Raw genomic sequence first — 21,019 nt, forward strand, 5'->3', positions numbered from 1 at the left:
AAATCAATAAAAAATGTTAAAAAAATTAAACTTTAAATCCTTAAAAAATAAAAAAATAAAAGATGAACAGGATTCTTTGGCCAATAGGCAAAGGGGAATAGAAGAAAAATCTAAATAAATAATGGAACTGCATGAACAAAGGACAGAAATGAAAAGACAAGAATTGTGAGGGAAATGGCAAGGAACCCAGTTTATCTGAACATGCTGTATCTATGGGGAAATAGTGGGAAATAAAGGTGAGCTCTATTAAATGGAGAACAGCGAAACGTTTGGACTTGTGTTTTGGTCATTGGGAGGCTTCTCAAGATTTTTATCCCAGGGTCAGATGAGCAGAGCAGACCTTTAGGAAGATTAATCTGGGAGTAAAATACAAGATAGATATTAGAGACAAGGAAGAGAGAAGCCAGAGAGACCAGTTGAAAGACTACTGTAATAGATCAAGTAACAGAGGCTAAATTAAGGTTGGAGCCTGAAAATGGAGAGGAACAGCTAATAAAAATCTTTATATTAAGATATTTTAACTTAAACTCCTTTTTCTTGAAATATGAATCATAATTTGTAATGTTGATGATAATTTAGTTTGTTTCAGGCACTGAGCTAGGTGCTAAGATAAAAAAAAACTTGGATTCTCTTTTCAGATATTCAATATAATAAAAACAAGTAATAGCAACATTTCAGTCCTATAAAAAGCTTTCACAATTGAATTCTATCAACTTTTAAGGAATAGATATCTCCAGTGCTATTTAAACTTTTCAAGGTTACAGATAAAAAAGAAGCATCCAATTATTTTTACAAAACCAGTATAGAATTTAATACAAAAATTTAACAAAGCACTAAAAGAGAAAAATAACTATAGAACTATCAGACTTTCAAACAGTACTACAAAATTTTGAATACGCAGAATCAAGTAGACTATTAAAAGAATAACATGCCGTGACCAAATGAGGTTTGTAACAGGAGTGTAGAGACAGCCCAGTATGAGGAGATTTATTAATGTAACTCACTGCCCTTCCCTCAGCCTCCCCTGTAAGATTCAAGATGTATCCCAAAACTCCTCCTACTCCTCCAGAGACCCAGGTGTTCTGGATAATGTCATTTCACTTCTGCCTCCACATTCAAAGTTGGCAGGAGTAGAGAGCGCAGCCAATCTCTGTGAGTTGCAGGCAAAAGTCCTCCCCTAGCTTTGGCTCCTGACTCCCAGCTTTACGCCCACTCTCTGCCTGTGGCTATCAGGTGTAATCTCCCTGTATCTATTATCACTCTTCAGAGCAGTGATGACAAAACATCCTGATCTCCCAAGACTCAATCCATAAGGTTTTCTACACACCCTTCCCCCACCCATCCCATCTCCCAATTCTCTTCAACCACTGAAATCCTTTCAGTGACTCCTTAGAAATTCATGGTCAGAAAAGGAATACCCTCCATCTGTCTCCATGTCTCTCCTTTTCATCCCTTGAAGCTCTTATCTCCTGGTTCATTGTCACTATGCATAATGATCCTCCAGCATTTTCTCTTCTCACTTTCTTGACCTCTTCTACTTCAATGACCTTGTCTTCCATCTTATCTTACCTACTCTTTCCTGTAGTTAAACCTAATAGACCTTTTCAATAGTGAAAACTGCACTGCCTTCAACTCAGTTTCAAAAATTCCACCATCTCCTGTCCCTGCACTTTGCTTCACATAATAAATGAGTTCCTATCAAGCCCTATTATCAGTTGGTCCTCCCACTTTTTCATTTTCCCTCAGTTCCCTCATGTTCACACTTCATTCTACTGTTTCCTAGTTCCCAGCATATATTAGTTTTTGCGATTTGGGAATGAGAAACAGAATTCATAGGAATTCCGTCAATCATAAGCTATTCTTAAAATACTTCCATAGTCTTCATACTCTTGATTTACTATCAATATATTTTAAAGTCTATAATCTAAAAATATAAATATATGAGGAAATATTAAGTTGAGTAAAATTTACAAAGAGCTGTTGCTTAGAGTGATTATTCAAACCCTAGAAAATGCCAGCAAACATTATTGGGTGAGAATTCAAATAACATAACATTCCAGTCACTTAGTAGTGTAACAACACTAAGAATCACGTATCAGAAATGCAGACTGAGAGATTTTTCTTTTTGCTTTGAAAACATATTTCTTGGAATACCATTCACAGAATTTGTGTAAAGTATATTACTCATGTAAGCCGAATAACAGTTATTTTCCTTGAAAGATCAACTCACCATTAGCAGCAGACAATGCCATAAGCACATATTTATAGCACGGCCACAGCCCAAAACAAGCCTAACCAGAACATGACTATTTCTCTCTTACATGTTCTCATTAAGTTTACAGAAATGTCAACCTTAGCTTTGATCCTGAGTTTCAGCATTTCCTGCTCTTGATTTCAGCTTGATGCTAGTGGATTTCTTCCCCCAAAGTAACGTCTTTATGTTGTTAGGCATTCATTCTCACAGGGGAATTATAATGCTTTTACCTGTTTCCCCAGTCTATCAACTTACCTTTTTTTCCCTGGGATTCAGGATTGAACAAAACATACAAATTTCCTGAAAAATTCCAGGAAGAAATTGCCACATGGAAACTACTTTTCTGTCTTTAAGTAGCTTAGAGTCTGTGGTCCATCTCTTGCCCCTCTGTCTTCTTCATAATTGCCTGGTAAAACCATGACATTAACTAGACTCCACTCTCTGTCGACTTCTTGTTTGTATCCTTAAAACAGAATGTTGCTGCAGAAAAGCAGACGGCCATGCTGATTGGTGTAATTTTAAATTCATGATCACTAACCTCAAGTGGGCCTTTAATGCTGACCCCAATCACTATACTCCTCGAGTTCATTCTCCCCTTCTTGTAGATGGCTACTTCACATTTTGTCCCCTTTACCCAAACCTCCAACACTTTCTCCCCCAGCCTCACTCTCAGTTGATGATCCTATTTCTTATTTTATTAAAAAACAATCAGAAGAGAACTCCCAATACAGCATCATCACATCCACTCACTTACCTACATCTCCGCTCAATATATACATTCTCTCCTTTTGCTGAGGATTGACTGTCATGCTCCCAGCCTAGGCCAGTCTGTCTACCTGTGTACTATATCTCATCCATTCTCATTTTCTCAGAGCCATTACCTCCAACAGTTCTCACCTCTCTCCATCTGCATCAAATGATCTGTAGATCATTCTTATCGGTATATAAACATGCAGTAATTTCTCTCACCTTAAAAAAAAATCTTTTGACCTCACCGTCCTCACCAGTTACTGCCCCATTTCTCTGCTCCACTTCATCACAACACTCTTTAAAGAATCATCTACATTAGCTGCTTCTAATTCCTGTCTCCCCATTCTCTCCTGAACCCACTCACGTCAGATGCCTAGTCCCACCTTCTACCAAGATTGTGTTTCTCTAACTCATCAATGACTTCCACATCGTCAAACCCAGTAGGCATTTCTCAGTCCTCCTCATCTTATTTGACCTATCAGCAACACTGAGCAGAGTCAATTACTCCCTCCTCCTTTAAATATGCTTTTCAAATGGCTCACCATACTGGCTTCTCCTTCCTCCCTAACCACTCCTGCTCAGTCCCCTTTGCTGGTTCCATGATCTTTAAGTGTTAGAGTGACCCATGGCTCAAGCTTTAATTTCTTCTCTTTTCTATTTGCACTCATACTCTTGTTTGTCTCATCCAATTTCATGGCCTTAAATATTATCTATTCACTAATAATGCTCATATTTATTTATACGCCCTGGAGCTCTCCTCTCGCCCAAATTCCAAGCTTGTATACAAAATTCCTAACTGACATCTTCCCTTGAATATCTAGAAGACACGTCAGACTTGGAATGTGCAAAATCACCCTCTCATCCCTTACCCGAACTGCGCCCAAATGGTGCTCCCTCCAGACTGTCCTGTCTCAATGAATGGGTGCATTATCCTTCCATTTGCACAAATTTAAAACCTGAGTGTCATCCTTAATCTCCTCACATGCCACTTCAAATCTGCCAACATATCCTGTTCCTGGAAAACATATCTAGTATCATGTAACTTCTTACTATCCCCCTGCTACCAACATGGTCCAAGCTACCTCCATATCTTGCCTGGATTGTTGAAATAGCTTCCCATGCAGTCTCTTCTTGACACAGCAGTCAGAGTAATCCTTTTAAAATACTAGTTAGATTATGTCACTCCTCTGCTTAAAACCCTCTGGATGATTTCCTATCTCACATGAAGTGAAAGGAGATCGTATGTGATCTGGCCCTCAGTTACCTGTCTGATAACCATTCCTTCTCCTCCCGCCCACTGTGCTAGTCCCCCTCTTCCCACACAGGTCTCCTTCTGTTCCTGGGACACACCAGGCAGGCCCCACCTCGGGACCTTTGGACTTGCTGTTCCTTTTGCCTGTGCTGCTCTTTGAGATAGTCCCATGGCTTAGTTCCCTTAGAATTTTAGCCAAATATCACATGGTCATACTGTTTTGAATTTGGTTTTGTTTTGGGAGGGAGGTAATTAGGTTTATTTATTTACTTATTGATTTTAATGGAGGTAATAAGGATTGAACCCAGGACCTCAGGCATGCTAAGCATGCACTGTACCACTGAGCTATACCCTCCCCTCTCACCTCATCGTACTTTTAGAAGTTGCAAACCACCCCCCATACACATATATACATTCCCTATATCTATACAGTTCCCTCTGTAACATATATTATCATCTGACATGTATTTTATTTATTTACTGTCTGTCTTTAACCTCTAGAATTATAAGCTTCATGACAATAAGATTTTGTCTATTTTCTTTCCCCAGTGTAGTATTCCCAAAACTTAGAACACAAATACATTATAGGCACTTTCCAAGTATTTGTTGAATGAATGAACAACTGAGAAGAGAAAGATTGCATGATTATCTCAATGGGTGCTCATAATATATTTACTAAAATTCATCATCTATGCTAGGAATAATTCCATAAAAGCAATAATAAAATAAAAGTGCTCACTATCACTGCTATCATTTAACATTATTATAAAGAAAGAAGACATATAAGAACTGGAAAAGGATGAGAACAGTGTATAGTCATTTGAAAAACCAAGGAAAAGCAATGAAATGCCTTATAAATAACAAAAGAACTTGATAAAATGGCTAGGTACAAAAGTAATAGGTAAAAATCAGTAGTCTTCTAGCTTCTGCTTAAGTGTAGAAAGCTAGAAATAATGTCATTCTCACCCTTTCAGCAACAACAAAACTACAAGATCTGCGAAATAATTTTTTTTGAACCCATAAGAGACCTGAGATCACAGGGCAACCAACCCAACTCTACAACCAAAAGAGAAAAAAAAACAAAAATGTATCTTTATAAAAACAAAACATTTCTGTATGACAAAACACCACAAATTTTTCAAGTTTTTAAATGAACTTGGAAAAGAGTCTGCAGATGTCACAGAAAGCTCATCTCTATTACAAAAAAATTATAAATATAAATATACATTATAAATATAAATTTAAAATTATAAATCAGCAGGCAAAAAACTAATAACTCAGTTTTTTAAATGGAAAAAGGATATAGGGAGTTTACCAAAAAGTAAATTTTAATGTGAAAAAAATGCTGGACTTTACACATAACAAGAAAATGTAAATTTAAAGTATAGGAAGGTTTCTCATCTATCAGATTATCAGGTTTGTTAATGCGTATGTTAGTGAGCATGTGATGATAGACGATCTCCCGCAAAACTGGTGAAAGGATAAATGCAGCCTCTCGGGAGAGTAGTTTGGCAACATAGAAATTTTAAATGCACAAAGCTTTGATCCAAAACTCTGTGTTGATCCAACAGATAGACTAACACATTCATTCATTCAACTATTTACTAAGCATCTCTACATGCTAGTACTGCACACTAATTAGAATGGCCAGAATCTGGAGCATGACAACATCAAGTGCTGGTGAGGATGTGGAGCAACTGGAACTCTCTTTCATTGAAAATGCTAAATGCTGCAGCCTAAAAGACAGGGTGGCAGTTTCTTACAAAACTAAACATACTCTTATCTTACCAGTGAGCAGTCACACTCTTTTGTATTTACCCAAAAGAGTTGAAAACTTATGTCCACACAGACACTTGCATGTGGATGATTACAGCAACTTTCTTCATATTTGCCAAAAGTTGGAAGCAACCAAGGTGTCCTTCTGTAGATGAATGGATGAATAAACTTTGATACATCCAGAAAATGAAATATTACTTAGTGCAAAAAAAAATTAGTTATCAAACCATGAAAAGACATGGAGGAAACTTAAATGCATATTACATGAAGTAAAAGAAACCAACCTGAAAAGGTTGCATGCTGTGTGATTCCAACTCTATGACATTCTGGAAAAGTCAAAACTATAGGCACAGAAAAAGAAAAATCAGTGGTTGCCAGGGATTGGGGGTGAGGGAGGAATGAATAGGTAGAGCACAGGGGATTTTTAAGACAGTGAGATTATTCTGTATGAAACTGTAATAGTGGATACATGTCATTATGTATTTGTCCAAATCCATAGAATGTACAATATCAAGAGTGAACCAAGTGGAGTCTGCTCACAGTTGGAGAGGCTCTGTGTGCATGGGGTTGGGGAGAGAGATATATGTGAACTTTCTGTGCTTTTTACTCAGTTTTGCTGTGAACTCAAAACTGTTCTAAAAAAATTAAGTCTATTCTTTTTCTAAAAAAAAAAAAAAGAGAGAAAGGAATGATATCCAATATATATGGTTTCTTTTAAATTACAGAAATATGTGTACATAAATAAGACATAAATATGTATTATGTATTTATATGTGAATATGTACTCTTTTATATACACATGAAGTGTTTCTAAAGGGATACTCAAGAAATAGTAATAGTGGTTGCCTCTAGGGAAGAGAAGTAAGTTGTTGGCAGTCAAGGATTTCAAACAGATTTTTTACTGTTCAACCTTAAAAAAAAAGGACAATGTGTATGTATCACCTCTTTAAAAAATAATTTAACTTTTTAGATGCAAATGAACATATTTACAAAACAGAAACAGACTCACAGACATAGAAAACAAACTTATGGTTACACTGGGGAAAGAGGGTGGGAAGGGATAAATTAGGAGTTTGGGATTTGCAGATACTAACTACTATATATAAAATAGATAAACAACAAGTTCATACTGTATATAGCACAGGGAACTATATTCAATATCTTATAGTGACCTATAATGCAAAAGAATATGAAAAGGAATATATGTATGTACATGTATAACTGAAACATTATGCTGTGCACCAGAAATTGACACAACATTGTAAACTACATTTAAAAATTTTTTAATAAAATAGTAATTATAATAACTCTTAAATTAAAAAACATGATATGCAGGGAATAATTATAGAATTCTTAGAGCCTGTCTTAGTCTGTTGGATTGCTATGACAAAAATACAATAGATTGAGTGGCTTGTAAAGAACAGGAATTTATTTCTCACAGTCTGGAGGCTGGAAGGCCCAAGATAAAGGCATTGGCAGATTCAGTGTCTTCATAGCAGGCCATCCTTTCACTATGTCCTAATGTGACAGAAGAGGTGAGGGAACTCTCTGGTGGCTTCTTTTATAGGGACACTAATCCCATTCATAAGAGCTCCACCCTCATGACCTAATCACCTCCCAAAGGCCTCGCCTCTAAATACCATCACCCTGGGCATTAGGATTTAACATGTGAATTTGGGCGGGGGATGGGGGAGCACAAACATTGAGTCTATAGCAAGGCCTATTTTTTTTTTAATCCTTCAAAAAGGATTTAATGAAGTTCTTCCTCTGTAATAATGTCAATGCCATGAGAATATTCTATTTATTTCACTTTCTAAAGCTGGAACTTCTTTACTACACTGAGTTTATATACTATAGTTCAGAAAAAGTAGTTCATGGAGTCATTGGTGATATATGCATGAAGCATATCACTTCTCTTTAATGTCATTCCAGAGAAGTTGTTTGTACACCATCTTAATGAAAAGTATCATTCAACCTGGGCAAGATAACAGGTATCAAAGAGAAAAACGCCATTATGTACCAGTGTTTAAATAAGAAAACAGGTCAGGTGAGTGAGAGATAACCCAGGTATCAGGGCAAGGCTCTGTCAGGGAAATTTTTTAAATAGGTGGTTTAGGTGTATAGATATGAGGGACTCTATTCAAGTTGACATGTAATTGACTTGGCATCCCAATTGGGATGAAATGCTGTAAGATGCTGGAGCAAATCCACACAACTTTAAACTACATGGAGTATTTGGGTTTTTTACTCCCAGTTTCTTAGTTCAGGTGAAAATGGCAAGAATGATGAAGAAAAAATTTTAAAGTACTTTGTATTTATATTGTACATCTATTAATATGTTTATATTATATTCACTTATATTTATATTGCTTATATATTCAATATTTATACAATTATATGTTTTTATATACTTATAAATTTGATGCGGTCTTATCACTGAAAAACCTATTTTATATTTTTCTTCAATTTACTTCACTCTCATGGGGTTAGCCATAAAAGTAGTCTTTTTCCAGTAATTTTTGTCATCTGAAATATGTATTATCATTTTTAATATCTTCTCATTCATTAAAGCATAATTTATATAGTGCTTTCCTATATAATATTTGTCAGCTTTCAGATATAGTACCTTTTTCTTTTTTCCCCAACCACAGTGCAAGAGAGCCAGAGAAGGTTAACTTGAAAGGAAGAGGTTATTTGTGTAGTAAGGAAAATGTCTTAACTCTGCTCTCCTTTCTCTCTTCTCCACTCTATGCCCAATACAATTATATAACCAAAATGCAGAAAGGCGACTTGATATCATCTTTGCTCTTTAAAACGACTGCATCCATGAAAATTAAGATACTCTATATAAACAACAAGGACCTACTGCATAGCACAGGGAACTATTCAGTAACTTGTAATAACCTATAATGAAAAAGAATATGAAAAAGAATGTATGTGTGTATAACTGAATCACTGTGCTGCACACCAGAAACTAACACAACGTTGTAAATCAACTATACTTCAATTTAAAAAAAAGATACTTTATGTAGCTGAAACCTTCATTCATGAAGACAGGAAGGAAAAATTAACTAAATAGTTCTTCAAACTTAACTTTTAAATTATCTTAAGCAATTGTACGTAAAGAGCCCATTTCTTCTCTGAAGCACTTCAGATATTGTGACTAAAAGTTTAGACTTTCTCTGCTTTACTTTCAAAATGAGCAAATAATATATCCAAGAAGAAAACCAGTTCTTAAAAACTGCGTATTTCTTATATACTCATTAAAGAGTTGTCCATAGATCTTGCTGGAGAATTCTTTCTTAATTAGATGGCTTTTCAAACCAATAGATTTGTCTTCATATACCTTTTGTGCTCTCACCTAAACTTTTAAGAGCAGACATGGTCATTCACTATGTCTTTCAGCAGGGATTTATTGCCCATCTGCCATATGCCAAGCAATACTTTATTATGCCACATTTTAAAAAGTAAATCATAAGGTACAAACTGTGTTCGTTCAGAAACCATCAAGTGTGTACTCTCTCTCAGACATCAGGCAGGGTACAGGGATGAATATATTATTTTTCAAAAGAGCAAAGTCTATAATCCTAAGACCACCAAGAAATGGTGATTCTGTGCTTAAATTCAAGTTTACATTCACAGGAAGTTTTTCAAAAATGACTTCTACCTACCTATAGGTCAAAATATATGTGCAGGTGTATTATGTGCACATGCTCCAACACAGAGATTCAAATTCTGACCCATCGATCAAGCTATTGAAGAACTCAGTCCTACCATGGAGAACCCAACAGGCTTACTTTTCCTGAGACAAGCATTTAAGTACATTTATATGTATTCTGTTAATGTCTTAGTATTTGTTTTGAAGCCCTATGCTGCCTCCTAGACGCCTATTAATGCTTTAGCAAATTGTACGTAAAACTCTCATTTCTTCTCTGAAGACCAAGCACAAATACAGAGAATCATGCTGTGATTATAGATTGAGCCCCCCACTGAAAACCCCACCCCAACCCCGCCAGCCATGTACTCCTGAATCCGTCTCATTTGAACACTGCTACCAACCAGCACCTAGCCCACAGATGTGTTTTTCGCTCAGTGGGTATTCAGTGAATATCTGCTGAATGAATGACAACTGATTACAGGTTGGTTAAGTGGATAGACACAGTGTATATTGCACGTAAACTATACCCACTACTGGAAAACAGTTTAAAATTTGTGTCAGTTGGAGAGTAAGGTAGCATGACTCTCTGTCTCATTCATTATCATGCAAGGGGAATTAAAAATATGTCTAATCAAAAGAGTGTTCCCTGAGCAATTGTTTTGCTACCTGGGTTCTGCAGAACACATGTGGTAATGGCCCAGAGCTGGTCTAAACAGCATGTCAAGAGTCTTTGTGTATAATTTTTATTTCTCATTGTCTTCACCTTCTCTGAAAAGAATGGCTGATAACCTTGCCTTGTGATAGCTGAGCTTTTAAGAGTGTTGTTTTATCTATTTTTTATGACCAACCTTATACTTGTTAACTGTAATTTTTGCTTTATGTAACATAAAAAAAAATCTGTGATATGGTGCCCAGTGAATTAACAAGAATAGCTGGACAAAAGACAAGAAATCTTTTTAAAACAAACATTAACATTAAACACCTTGGATAGGTGGGCCTTCTGGGGATTTTGCTTTAATGCAATGCAACGAAAGTGCACCATTTCTGTCTTCAGAAATAGTTTCTCTCAGATCCTGAGCTTGTCCAAAGCCGTATTACATAAGGAAGGGCTTTGTTTGTACTTCAGTATTTTACATCTTAGAGTCTTACTAAATCCTCCTTTGATCAATCTGATATTGAACAGATCTATATTGATTTCTTCTACACCTGTTTATGGTATTTGTTTTGATATATCCAGGATTAAAAGCCAAATTAACAAGTGTAATCAATTTTCTGAGTGATAAAGAAAAGTCCTCTAGTACCCTTAGACACAGTCATCTAGGGATAAAAACTTAAGTGAAGATGTTGTAATAAATGGATCGATTTATTCAATCACAGGGCATAAAAACATCAGCTCTGGGAAAGTGCTTTCCTCTAAGAGCTTTAGCTACTGAGTTTCTCTTGTGTTGCACCAAATGATTTGCATTTTTAGAGAAATTTCATGTCTGCAGTGAGCTCCAGTGAAAACATGAATAAATTGCTTTTCCTTCCCTCTTTTTTCTGACTTTATGAAGCTGAATCCATTAGAGGTTGAGTCAAAGTATAATGAAATAAAGGCAACAACGCACCTCATGGAAACCCTGGATTAGAGTCCCCGCTAGCCCAAGCCCGGCTGTCCTGGACCACCCATCAGATTTGTGGTCTTCAGGGAGGTCCCTGGGCTTGTGGCAATTTTTTTAACTGCTTCATTAGAAACGGTCTCTAGAAGACAAGAAAATACATAGACAAACAATCAAGAATGAAACGGGCTTTCCACGGCAGTTCTCCACAAAGTCAAATAAACCCTCCCCTCCCAGCCCAACACAGTACAGCTGCCTAGGAGGCCTTCTTGTTACCGCCTTCCTGCTGAATTCGCCGGGGTGAGGGAGTGTAGAATTCATGAGCACAGGCTTTGGCTCCAAACCAACCTGGGTTTGCAGTTTGCATCTCACTGAGCCAGTCATCACCTGTGTGATACTGAAGAAGTTCATCCCTTCAACCTTTGGTTTCCTTGTCTGTGTGTCAGGGATACTAATACCTAGAGCACAGGATGGTTGAACACTTAAAAAAAAAAAAAAGATCTTAGCACATTCCCGAACAGAAAATGTACTCTCAGTCATGGAAAGGAACTTAGTTTTTATTCATATCTGAATGTTTCAACTGAAGAAAAAAACACGCAGCTGTTTCTTCCTCCTCTTACCAAGCAAGCCATTTTGGTTTTATTTTACTTTAAGTCATCGAGATTTTAAATAAGAATAAGGTTATATAAAACAGTAAGTCTCAAACTTTTGTGAGCAAACGTACGACCTTGGTACCCTTTTAAAATGCAGATTCTGATTTACCAGGTCTAGAGTGGGGTCTGAGATTTAGGGGGTTCTTTTGGAAGGGGAAGTTGTTTCAGGAAAGAGGTTTATCTGACTTAAGTTACTGCATCTTGACTAGAAAAAATGCAGAATTTGTAATGTAGCATTAATAGAAATTTTAAAAACTATGTGAAGACACCACTGTATTTATTTGTCTTAAGAAAGTATTCAGTGTCTGAGTAGATTGATAGATATGACTCAGATACTCTCATTAAAGGGTTAGGTATCCAGAAGGAGAAATTCGGTATAATTCTGCCTCAGTGTGGTCTCTTCAATGCTTCATCCCAGTCCAGCTCTATTTAAGATAATGATTTTAAAGGGGAAAAAAGAACCTATAATTTTGAGCTCAAATATACTTCTGATCCTTGTATAGATTTCAGTAAGCTTCAAATAGTAACAAAAGCCTTTGAAAAGGGAATTGCTATATACCAGAACCTGTAGTTTGAAAGACCACATATCAGTTTTTGACACTTAAGAGAATCTGCCCAACTTGAAAGATGTGTCCTGCTTTACAAGTGTTTAAGTCTTGACTTTTATACTCCTCAGATATAGAATAACCACATCATGATTTCTAATTTAAAACACAGAACAGATTACCTTTTTGTTTGTTAACAAAGAGTAGTAAAGTATTAACAAGAAACCTAGCTTTTTTTTTTTTTTTTTGTAAAGCGAGATTAACTCTGTAATCTCAGGCTTTGGTTCACAGAATTTTTATAGACTGTAAAATGAGAAGTGCCATGAATGACAAACCAACATTACCCCTCACCCCCCCCAAAAAAAATAAGAAAAAGGAGAAAGGGAAAGAAGAAAAGAAAGACAAGGGAAAGAGAAGCATCAAGTCATTTGTTAGCATCAAGTACGTTGACATTTAAGCCATGCTTCACACAACCAAAGTGGCAACATTTGCACTTTGTGATTATGGTATGTGATTTCACACACACACACAAGATCCATTCTCCCACTTTGTCTGCTCTGTGTCCCAGGAAACTGACTTCAGACTGCATCTGAAGGTTCACTTGTCTTCTATTGCCTTATGTCTTCCTGGTTTGGATTTATCCAAAAGGAGTCACCAGCAGGAGATCAGAGGTTAGGAAGGTGGAGAGGTCAGGAATTATTCCTTTGCCCCTGACTTCAGCTCAGTTCTGACAGCTGTGACACTCTACCACCGCTGCTTCTAGATGCAAATGGATGAGCCCTTTTCGAAATTTCCATCTCTCACTCAGGGTCCAGTAAAGCCATCCTCTCCCCCTTTACCCTCAGCCTGGGGAGGATAATGGCATAACATCCTTCCATCGCGAGTCCATGGGTGCCTCAGGACCCCTTGTCATTCTCCAGCCCTGCCCTCATCTCTCAGTAGTTCCTTCATTAAAGTCCCTTCAGAATCCCAGTCGAATGTGCCATCTGTTTCATCCTGACTGATGCTCACTTCTCTTCTATTGTGAGTATCAAGCTGGGTGGCTAAAGGCAAACAAGTGCAAGAAATATCAGGAAACTTGCACTTGCTGAAGAGTTCAGTTGATTAGAGAACAGTGCTAATGAGGCCAAAATGTGTGTCTGGCTGTCCTCCAGGCTCACAGGCTGTACCCCTGACCGGCCATTTTACACACCATCAGTCACCAGGAGGACCATGCCAGAAAGGACACATGAGTCTGTGCCAATCCATCACCACTTCTGGGGACATAATTCAAAGGCTAGCTGTTCAACTGAGATAGCTTCAAAATCATCTTTGTTCCCGAAGGACAGCTTTTATACTGTGATTCTAGTGACAGTGTTATATGTTATTTTAAAAAATAAAGCCATGCCTGTCAATATCTTTGTCAAAGATATATTTTCATTTATTACTTAATCTGTAGCTAATTCAGAATAACATGATTAAAAGTCAAATTTATCAAAATATGCCTTATATTGGCAATTGGACTCAAGGTTTGTAAGAATATATATTCAGCTCATCTCTTTAAAATTTTTCAACTGTTAACGATTAAATGAATGAAACTATATAACCAACTACATAACCACAGTCTAAAGAGTAAATAGTTAAATTTTAATTTATTTATTTAAAGTGATTTTCTGATTATCAAGTGTGAATAACAAATTTTTAGTGTATATACTCTGTTCTCGTCAGTACAAACACCTTCTAAAACCATGTCGTAATAAGCTGCTGTATTAATATTGATATACTGGGCTTACTTCGATGGTGTTAATTTTATACGATTTGAATACATCGAGGGGAGAGACTTCTCTTCTTCTTTCCCACGTCAGTTTCTGAGACTCTACTATCAGCCTGAAAAAGAACTATTTCTACTAAAATTGAATCTACGTCTTTAAGTAAAATGTCCTGAAATACTAAAGCAAAATATAATCTCATCATTAATAATGGCCTAATGCTAGAGTCACCCATAAGATATGAACACTTTTTTAGACCTGGTATTTATTCTTAATCATTTTCATAAAACACAATCTGAATTTTATTTTTTTTGACAGAACCTTTTGAGAGATTTTGATAAGGTCAACAGAAAGCGCAGTCTTTTAACATTAGATGATCAACTTTTTGACAGTAGCAGGACCAGCATAGCTAATGGAGTAATAGCCTGCAGGGTCCAGCTAAATATAATATACGAACGTAATCAACCTCTGTGATGACTATTCAGAAGTAACGCCTTTAGCTTTGAACTGCAACACATATTTCAAAAAGGCAAAAACCTTATGAAGAAATTCTCTGCAGACCACACTGATACAATACCGCCTTCATCTCCTGCTCTGTGCGCTTGCTGCGTACAGTGAGTTTTAAATTTAAGGTAATAACTGCTGTATATTCATGTGCGCGCACAACAATACTTTTGATTTGTTGTGGAAAGGTTGAATCCATTACCGGGGTCTAGTCTATAAACTCTGACACAGCCTTTATGTATGAGTTATTATTTACCCTTTTTTAGTAAGGCCACTAAAAATGTTTTGCATGACAAAATTATAAAAATTCATTTGCCTTTTCAGTCACAAAACTACCAGGTAGCATCCTTTCCATTTCAATTTATACTCCCCTACAGATAACGTTTTCAAAATCTCGTTTATATATAATACTGTATTATATAAAAATTATGTTAACATTGTTTTCAAGTAAAGGGATGGGATTGTAGGCTTATTACAGTTCAGCATCGTTGACTTGTTCTACTGCTCTTTAGTACAAGGTAGGCTAAAAGATGGTAAAATGAGATCCTTTTATTGCCCACTTGTGGGAATCTGCCCTTTGAGAGTTGTTACTATTAGCAACAGGGAAGTACTTGTTTCTACTGGAATGGTAGGCAGTGTAAGCAAATACCATAGTCCCAGCTGTGCACTGGTTCTGGTCCCCCTTGCTGGAGTGATATGGGTTCTAATCTTCCAGCTTCCTTGAAGACCTTACAGATCAAATATCTCAAATCATATCCTAAGTCAGACCTACAGTAGGAAACCTGGGTTAGGAATCAAAATGAGTGCTTTTGCAAGATGGAACCAAGATGCAACAATCCCACGATGCTCACTTTGCTGCAGATGAACAGAAGTCTGAGAACACCTGAGTGAGGACTTCAGCTGTTCCCCTGTGTAAATTCACCTTTGCTAAGGTTTCCTAACACAGCGGGTGTGAATATCTTTTATGTAAACAAGCAGCTGTGGCCCAAGTTGAGTAAAAGAATAACTCCAGATACAGCTAGCTTTCTCAGAGAATCTACTTGGGAAATATTCCACAATAAAAAAAAAAATCACCTCTGCACAACATCTGGGGAATGAATGCTAAGCAATTATTTGAGACCAACCAAGCATAATTTCAAACTTGGAAAACCTAGGAATGACTTCTCCAGCTTAAGAAATATTGTTCCATCCTTCCAAACCAAAGGGAATGCTGTTTAAGACATTAGATAGTATCAAATAGGCGGTAGGGTGTCAGGGTGGTTCTATTTATTGTCGTGCAATGAAAATATTAAACTGAGAAGCCCGCAGTAGTTCTTTACCTCAAAGAGTGATAGAATATATTAGTTAAGGTAAAGGCTAAGCTTCTATTTCAGAGTCCCAAAAGTACAGTAGCTTAAAAGTATAGAAGTTTGTTTCTCCCGCAACCCTGAAGTGAGCCGTTGACATTTACAATCTAGTCCCACAGGCATTCAGGGGGCATGACCTTCCATCTTATTGCTCCACCATCCCCTAGGGCAGGGTTTCTCAATATTGCACTATTGAAATTTTGAACCAGATGATTTCTTTTTGTTGAGGAGAAGGATGGGGAATGGCTCTCATGAGCACTGTAGGGTATTTAATAGCATCCCTGCCCTCTACCCACTGGATGCCAAGAGCACTTACACCTACCAGTGTTGACAACAAAAATATCTCCAGATATGTCCAAATCTTCCCTGTGGAGCAAAGCCATCCCCACTGAGAACCGTTGACTTGGATGTTGTCATTGTCTGCATGGTAGAAACGAAATCATAGTTTTCCATGTTCAAGATTGAGGAAACAGGAATGTTAGGCAATGGATGCCCAATGCCTAACACTCAGACCTGGAGGAGGATGTATCATTCTGTCCACATTCATTGGTGAGAACTTAACTCACGTGGCTTCAACCAAATATGTATATGCTGAAGGGGAAGATCTAGTAGAGTGCAAAAAACAAAAACCCTGGTAAGTGAAAGGCAGAAGGAATTACTGGAGCCATGTCTTGTGTAGGCAAGAGAGGAAGAGACCTAGCGAAGAAGGAGAGGAGTTGGCCTTACATGGGAGCATGGGGAATACGGAGTGTATCAAACAGGAACAAGTAAGTCAGTAACTCTTGACACGGAGCCTGTGGAAGCCTTTTCCAGCTATGTTTTATTTCCTCTCTGAAACTGGAAAATAAAGAATCAGCTGAGAAGAATGATGCATATGGAGGGTTGGAGGTTTGAGAAAATGGAAGAAAGAGTAAATCAGTCATCTAGGAAAGCAAAAGAATGAGTGGACTCGAAATGTTTAATAGGATGGCCTGAAAGTATTAAGGGCTTCCTAATGTCTGTGACCATGAATTTTGTTTTCATTTTTCAGTTTATTAGGTAGAATTGTTACAATTTGACTGCATGTACACACTATATTGCATATAAATACATATACACAATATACTGCACCTTTTTTTTAAATTTACATATATGTACTGTTCATTGTTTCTAAGAACGTTTAGAGCTTTAGCTTTTTAAACTTACATAGTTATCAAAGGAATGAAGACAACCACAAAATAAGAATTAATTCAAAAAGATACACCCCACTATTAACAGCAACATTATTTATAAGTGCCAAGATACGGAAGCATCCTAAGTGTACATCAGTAGATGAATGGATAAAGAAATGCAGCATAAAAATGTAGTGGAAAACAACTCACCCATAAGAAAGAAGGATATTTTGCCATTTGTAGTCCTTCATTCACTTTTTTTTTTCACTTTGAAAACCAGAATTTTATAACTGGCATAAACATTTCCATTGCATCAAAAACAACAAAATACCTAGAAATAAACTTAACCAAAGAGGTTACCTATGCTGTGAAAACTGTAAAACATTGATGAAGGAAATTGAAGATGATTCAAAGAAATGGAAAGATACCTTGTTCTCTTGGATTGGAAGAATCAACATTATCAAAATGGCCTTACTACCGAAAGCAATCTACAGATCCAGTGCCGCCCCTGTCAAAATACAACATTCTCTGTGACCGTGAATTTTAAGTGAGGACCATTGGTTTGTTTTCCAACCACACTGAGCCTTAACGTATAGGAGAGGACTAGGCAGACAGTTGGATTTAACTAGGGTTATACTAGTCAAGTGAGTATAACAAAGTGAGAAAAGGACAAAGAAGTCAGCCTATATGCAAACCATGAATGACCATGGAATTTAAATGATATGAAGAGGGGAAAGAAGAAATCAAGATAGGGAGGAACAATGAAAAGATGGTAGAATTGGAAGTTCCAGTGGGGCTAAGGAATTGCTGGTGTTGGGGTAATAGAGGGAGTTATCCAGAAAGGGTAAAAGCTGGCAGTCAACTAGCTGAATGCAGGAAACTGAGTTGGAGAGGGGCTTGCAGTTAATGGTAATGACAAAGTCTAAGAGTGAGCATGGGAATTAATGGCTGCAGTAAGGTAACGGACAAGATCTAAAAGCATAGAGTTCAAGGAATTGAGACCCAGGGTGAAAGAATCTTCTACATGCACATTTAAATTGCTAAATTAAAGTGGTGGGAAAGTGACAATGAGCCAATGATAAAATCAGCTGAGAATGACACCAGTTGTAGGTTGATCGCAGCAATAGTTGATTATATAAACGGATAATGTAAGTTTTAGGAAGGAAAAAGGAGAAGGCAAATGCCCTGAAAGAGATACAGTAGGGAGGAGGACACCTCTGACCTCCAAGTCCAATGGTAACAGGACTGAGGAAAAGAAAAACAAAAAGGGCTTCTAGGCTGTCAGTGTCCTCAAAGGACAAGTTTCTGTTAGATCCAGAAGGTAAAGGGGACTTCAGAAAATAGAGTGAGAATACAGTGGAAATGTTTCAGGAGTTGTGGTGGGTAGATGGGAACAAAATAGGAAATGTGTAGAGCGTTACAAAAAGTAGAACTCAGGGAATGACGGGGACCTGGAGGTCCATCATAAGCAAGGATAAAGAGCATCCTATTAGGTAAGTCCTGGTGCATTCAAGTCAAAAGGAGAAGGGAAGATATAAAAATTAAGTAACAAATTAACATGTCTAATTATATACACACTTCCCATATCTTATTTGATCATTTGGATACTTTATATTGCTCTCTGAGTTAATTGTCCTTCTGACAATTAGTAACAAGTCATCTTATTCCCAGGCAGTGACTGTTCTAGGTGCCATTTCATACATCACAGTAACTCTGTGGGTTAGGAATTTGAGCATGCCTTGGTTAGACATCAGTTGAGGGTACCCAGTGATGATACTCACCTGACAGATGGGCAGGTTTGAAGGACCAAGACAACTTGACTCACAGACTGGAGCTCTGGTGGGATGGCTGGAAGGCTGGGCTCAGCTGGGACTGTCAACTGGATCATCAGTACATGGCCTTTCCAGGATAGCAATCTCAGGGTGGTAGGACTTACTATATGGTGACTGGATTCTTCCAAAGCAAGCATCCTGAGAGAGCCAGATGGAAGCTGCATGGCCTTTTCTGATCTAGCTTCACAAGTCATGTAGTTACTTCCTCCACATGCTATTGATTACAAAAGAGTCCTAAGCCTAACCCAATTTTAAGATGGCAGGAGTTAGATTCCACCTTTTCAAGGGGGTGTGGTAAGGTCACACTATTGAGGAACATGTAGAGTGAGAGATATCATGAGGCCATCTTTGACCAACACAACCTTCCCTGGTGACACAGGTGATATTTTCACTTTTATCATACAGGTGATAGGGGTAGATATCCCTGAAAAGGGATTCCCATGTTCAAACTCAAAATAAAATAACTGTCAACTGTACTTGTGATAAACCATTAAATTTATACCTCTTTTTTTTTTCTTTAGGAGAGTCTAGAAGATCCACAATGGAAGGTTTATGTCAAACCTCAGAGCACTCAGAAGATCTCAATGGGTATGGTAAATCAAGTTAAAGTTTCTATGTATCCACATTATGCAAGATACTAAGTATAATGCAATTCTCCGGACACAAAAGGAGTAACTTCATCTAACTTGATAAACTAATACCGAAACACTGTTTTTAAACAAATCAAGATTTACTTTTAAATATTACACAAGTTTGAATAGTTTTAATGTTTTAAGCAGTGTCGGAAAATTACTCCTTGAAGAACTTGGAGGTTGGGGGTGCGGACCCTCCTTGAAGTAAAAAATATGCATATAATTGATATCCAGCCCTTGGTTCCTCTGTATCCTGAGTACTGCATCGATGGATTCAACCAGACACAGATCATGCAGTACTGTAGTAGTTACCACTGAAAAAAATCCACATAGAAGTGGACCCCTGCAGTTCCAACCCTTGTTGTTCAAGGGTCAACTGTAATATCTTAAAAGCAAATGTCTTTTACTTTCTAGCCCAGTATAAAATTTAATTTTATAATGTATTTTATTTCAGATTTCCAGATAATCAAAAAAAAGACTTAAACCAGCTTTTGACTCAGTGCTAAGCAAGAAGAACTTTATCATATCACCTTCATCTTCAATTATATCCCAATAATAAGGATATGTTACAAATAATACAGATAGAATTATAATAAAACTATGACTGTGTTTTCATTGGATTTTGTATGGCAATTTGCTACTACAAATTTAGTCTAAGACATCCAAATCCATGTTTAAACATCAAAAGTATACCCCAAAGGCCTAGAAATGTCAATAATTATCTATAAAATGAACTGTAAAATTTCCCTCTTTTCCACTATTCTACAAGAAAGAGTGCTACTATAGAGTCAAAATGTGGTTCTGTCTAATGAGAAGATCATTTTAAGCTTAAGAGAATCTGTGGTGGATAAATGTAGGAAAAAATCTGCTAAAATTCTCTTGAAGCTTTTCAACATGAATAAAAGGATTATAGGCAATAAAGACTAGTATATTGATAAGCAATATTCAAAACAGTTTGCTTTACCTCAGTAAAGGGAAACTGTTTCCTCTGCTTATACCACTTCTGACACCAAATGTGTGCATCTTTCCACACCAAGCAATTCTTCAGTTCTCAGCGGACACGGACTGGAATGTCTTACAATTTAACTTGATTCTGACACTAAGAGCCAGGAGTTAGCACAGACTCCACAGATTAAGGGATCAGTTCCACGAGACCTTCCCCCACTTCATACGCCAATTCCAAGTCCCAGGTTGTCACTTGTACTTCTGGCTGAGTTGGCTACAAACCGAGGATTCCCACAACCCCCCCTTCAACTTCTGTAATTTGCTATAACAGTTCACAGAACTCAGAGAAACGGGTACTTACACTTGCCAGTTTAG

The 21,019-nt window shown here is 37.2% G+C and overlaps 1 protein-coding gene across 4 annotated transcripts in view; it reads left to right on the forward strand.

The window, feature by feature from the left end:
* TTC29 (tetratricopeptide repeat domain 29) overlaps positions 1-20,319 on the forward strand; it is a 210,675-nt gene extending 190,356 nt beyond the window's left edge. For 3 of the 4 annotated variants that reach the window (XM_031692490.2, XM_072976073.1, XM_072976075.1), the window contains 2 exons: positions 19,589-19,655; positions 20,154-20,319. In XM_031692490.2, coding sequence (XP_031548350.1) covers positions 19,589-19,655; positions 20,154-20,205 — 119 coding nt within the window. In that variant the 3' untranslated portion in view covers positions 20,206-20,319. Of the gene's footprint in view, positions 1-14,552; positions 14,867-19,588; positions 19,656-20,153 lie in introns of those variants that run through there. The other variant, XR_012079909.1, reaches the window with a different exon arrangement.
* Positions 20,320-21,019: the final 700 nt, after the last annotated feature.

The sequence above is a fragment of the Vicugna pacos genome, chromosome 2 (genome assembly GCF_048564905.1).
Source record: "Vicugna pacos chromosome 2, VicPac4, whole genome shotgun sequence".
NCBI lineage: Eukaryota > Metazoa > Chordata > Mammalia > Artiodactyla > Camelidae > Vicugna > Vicugna pacos.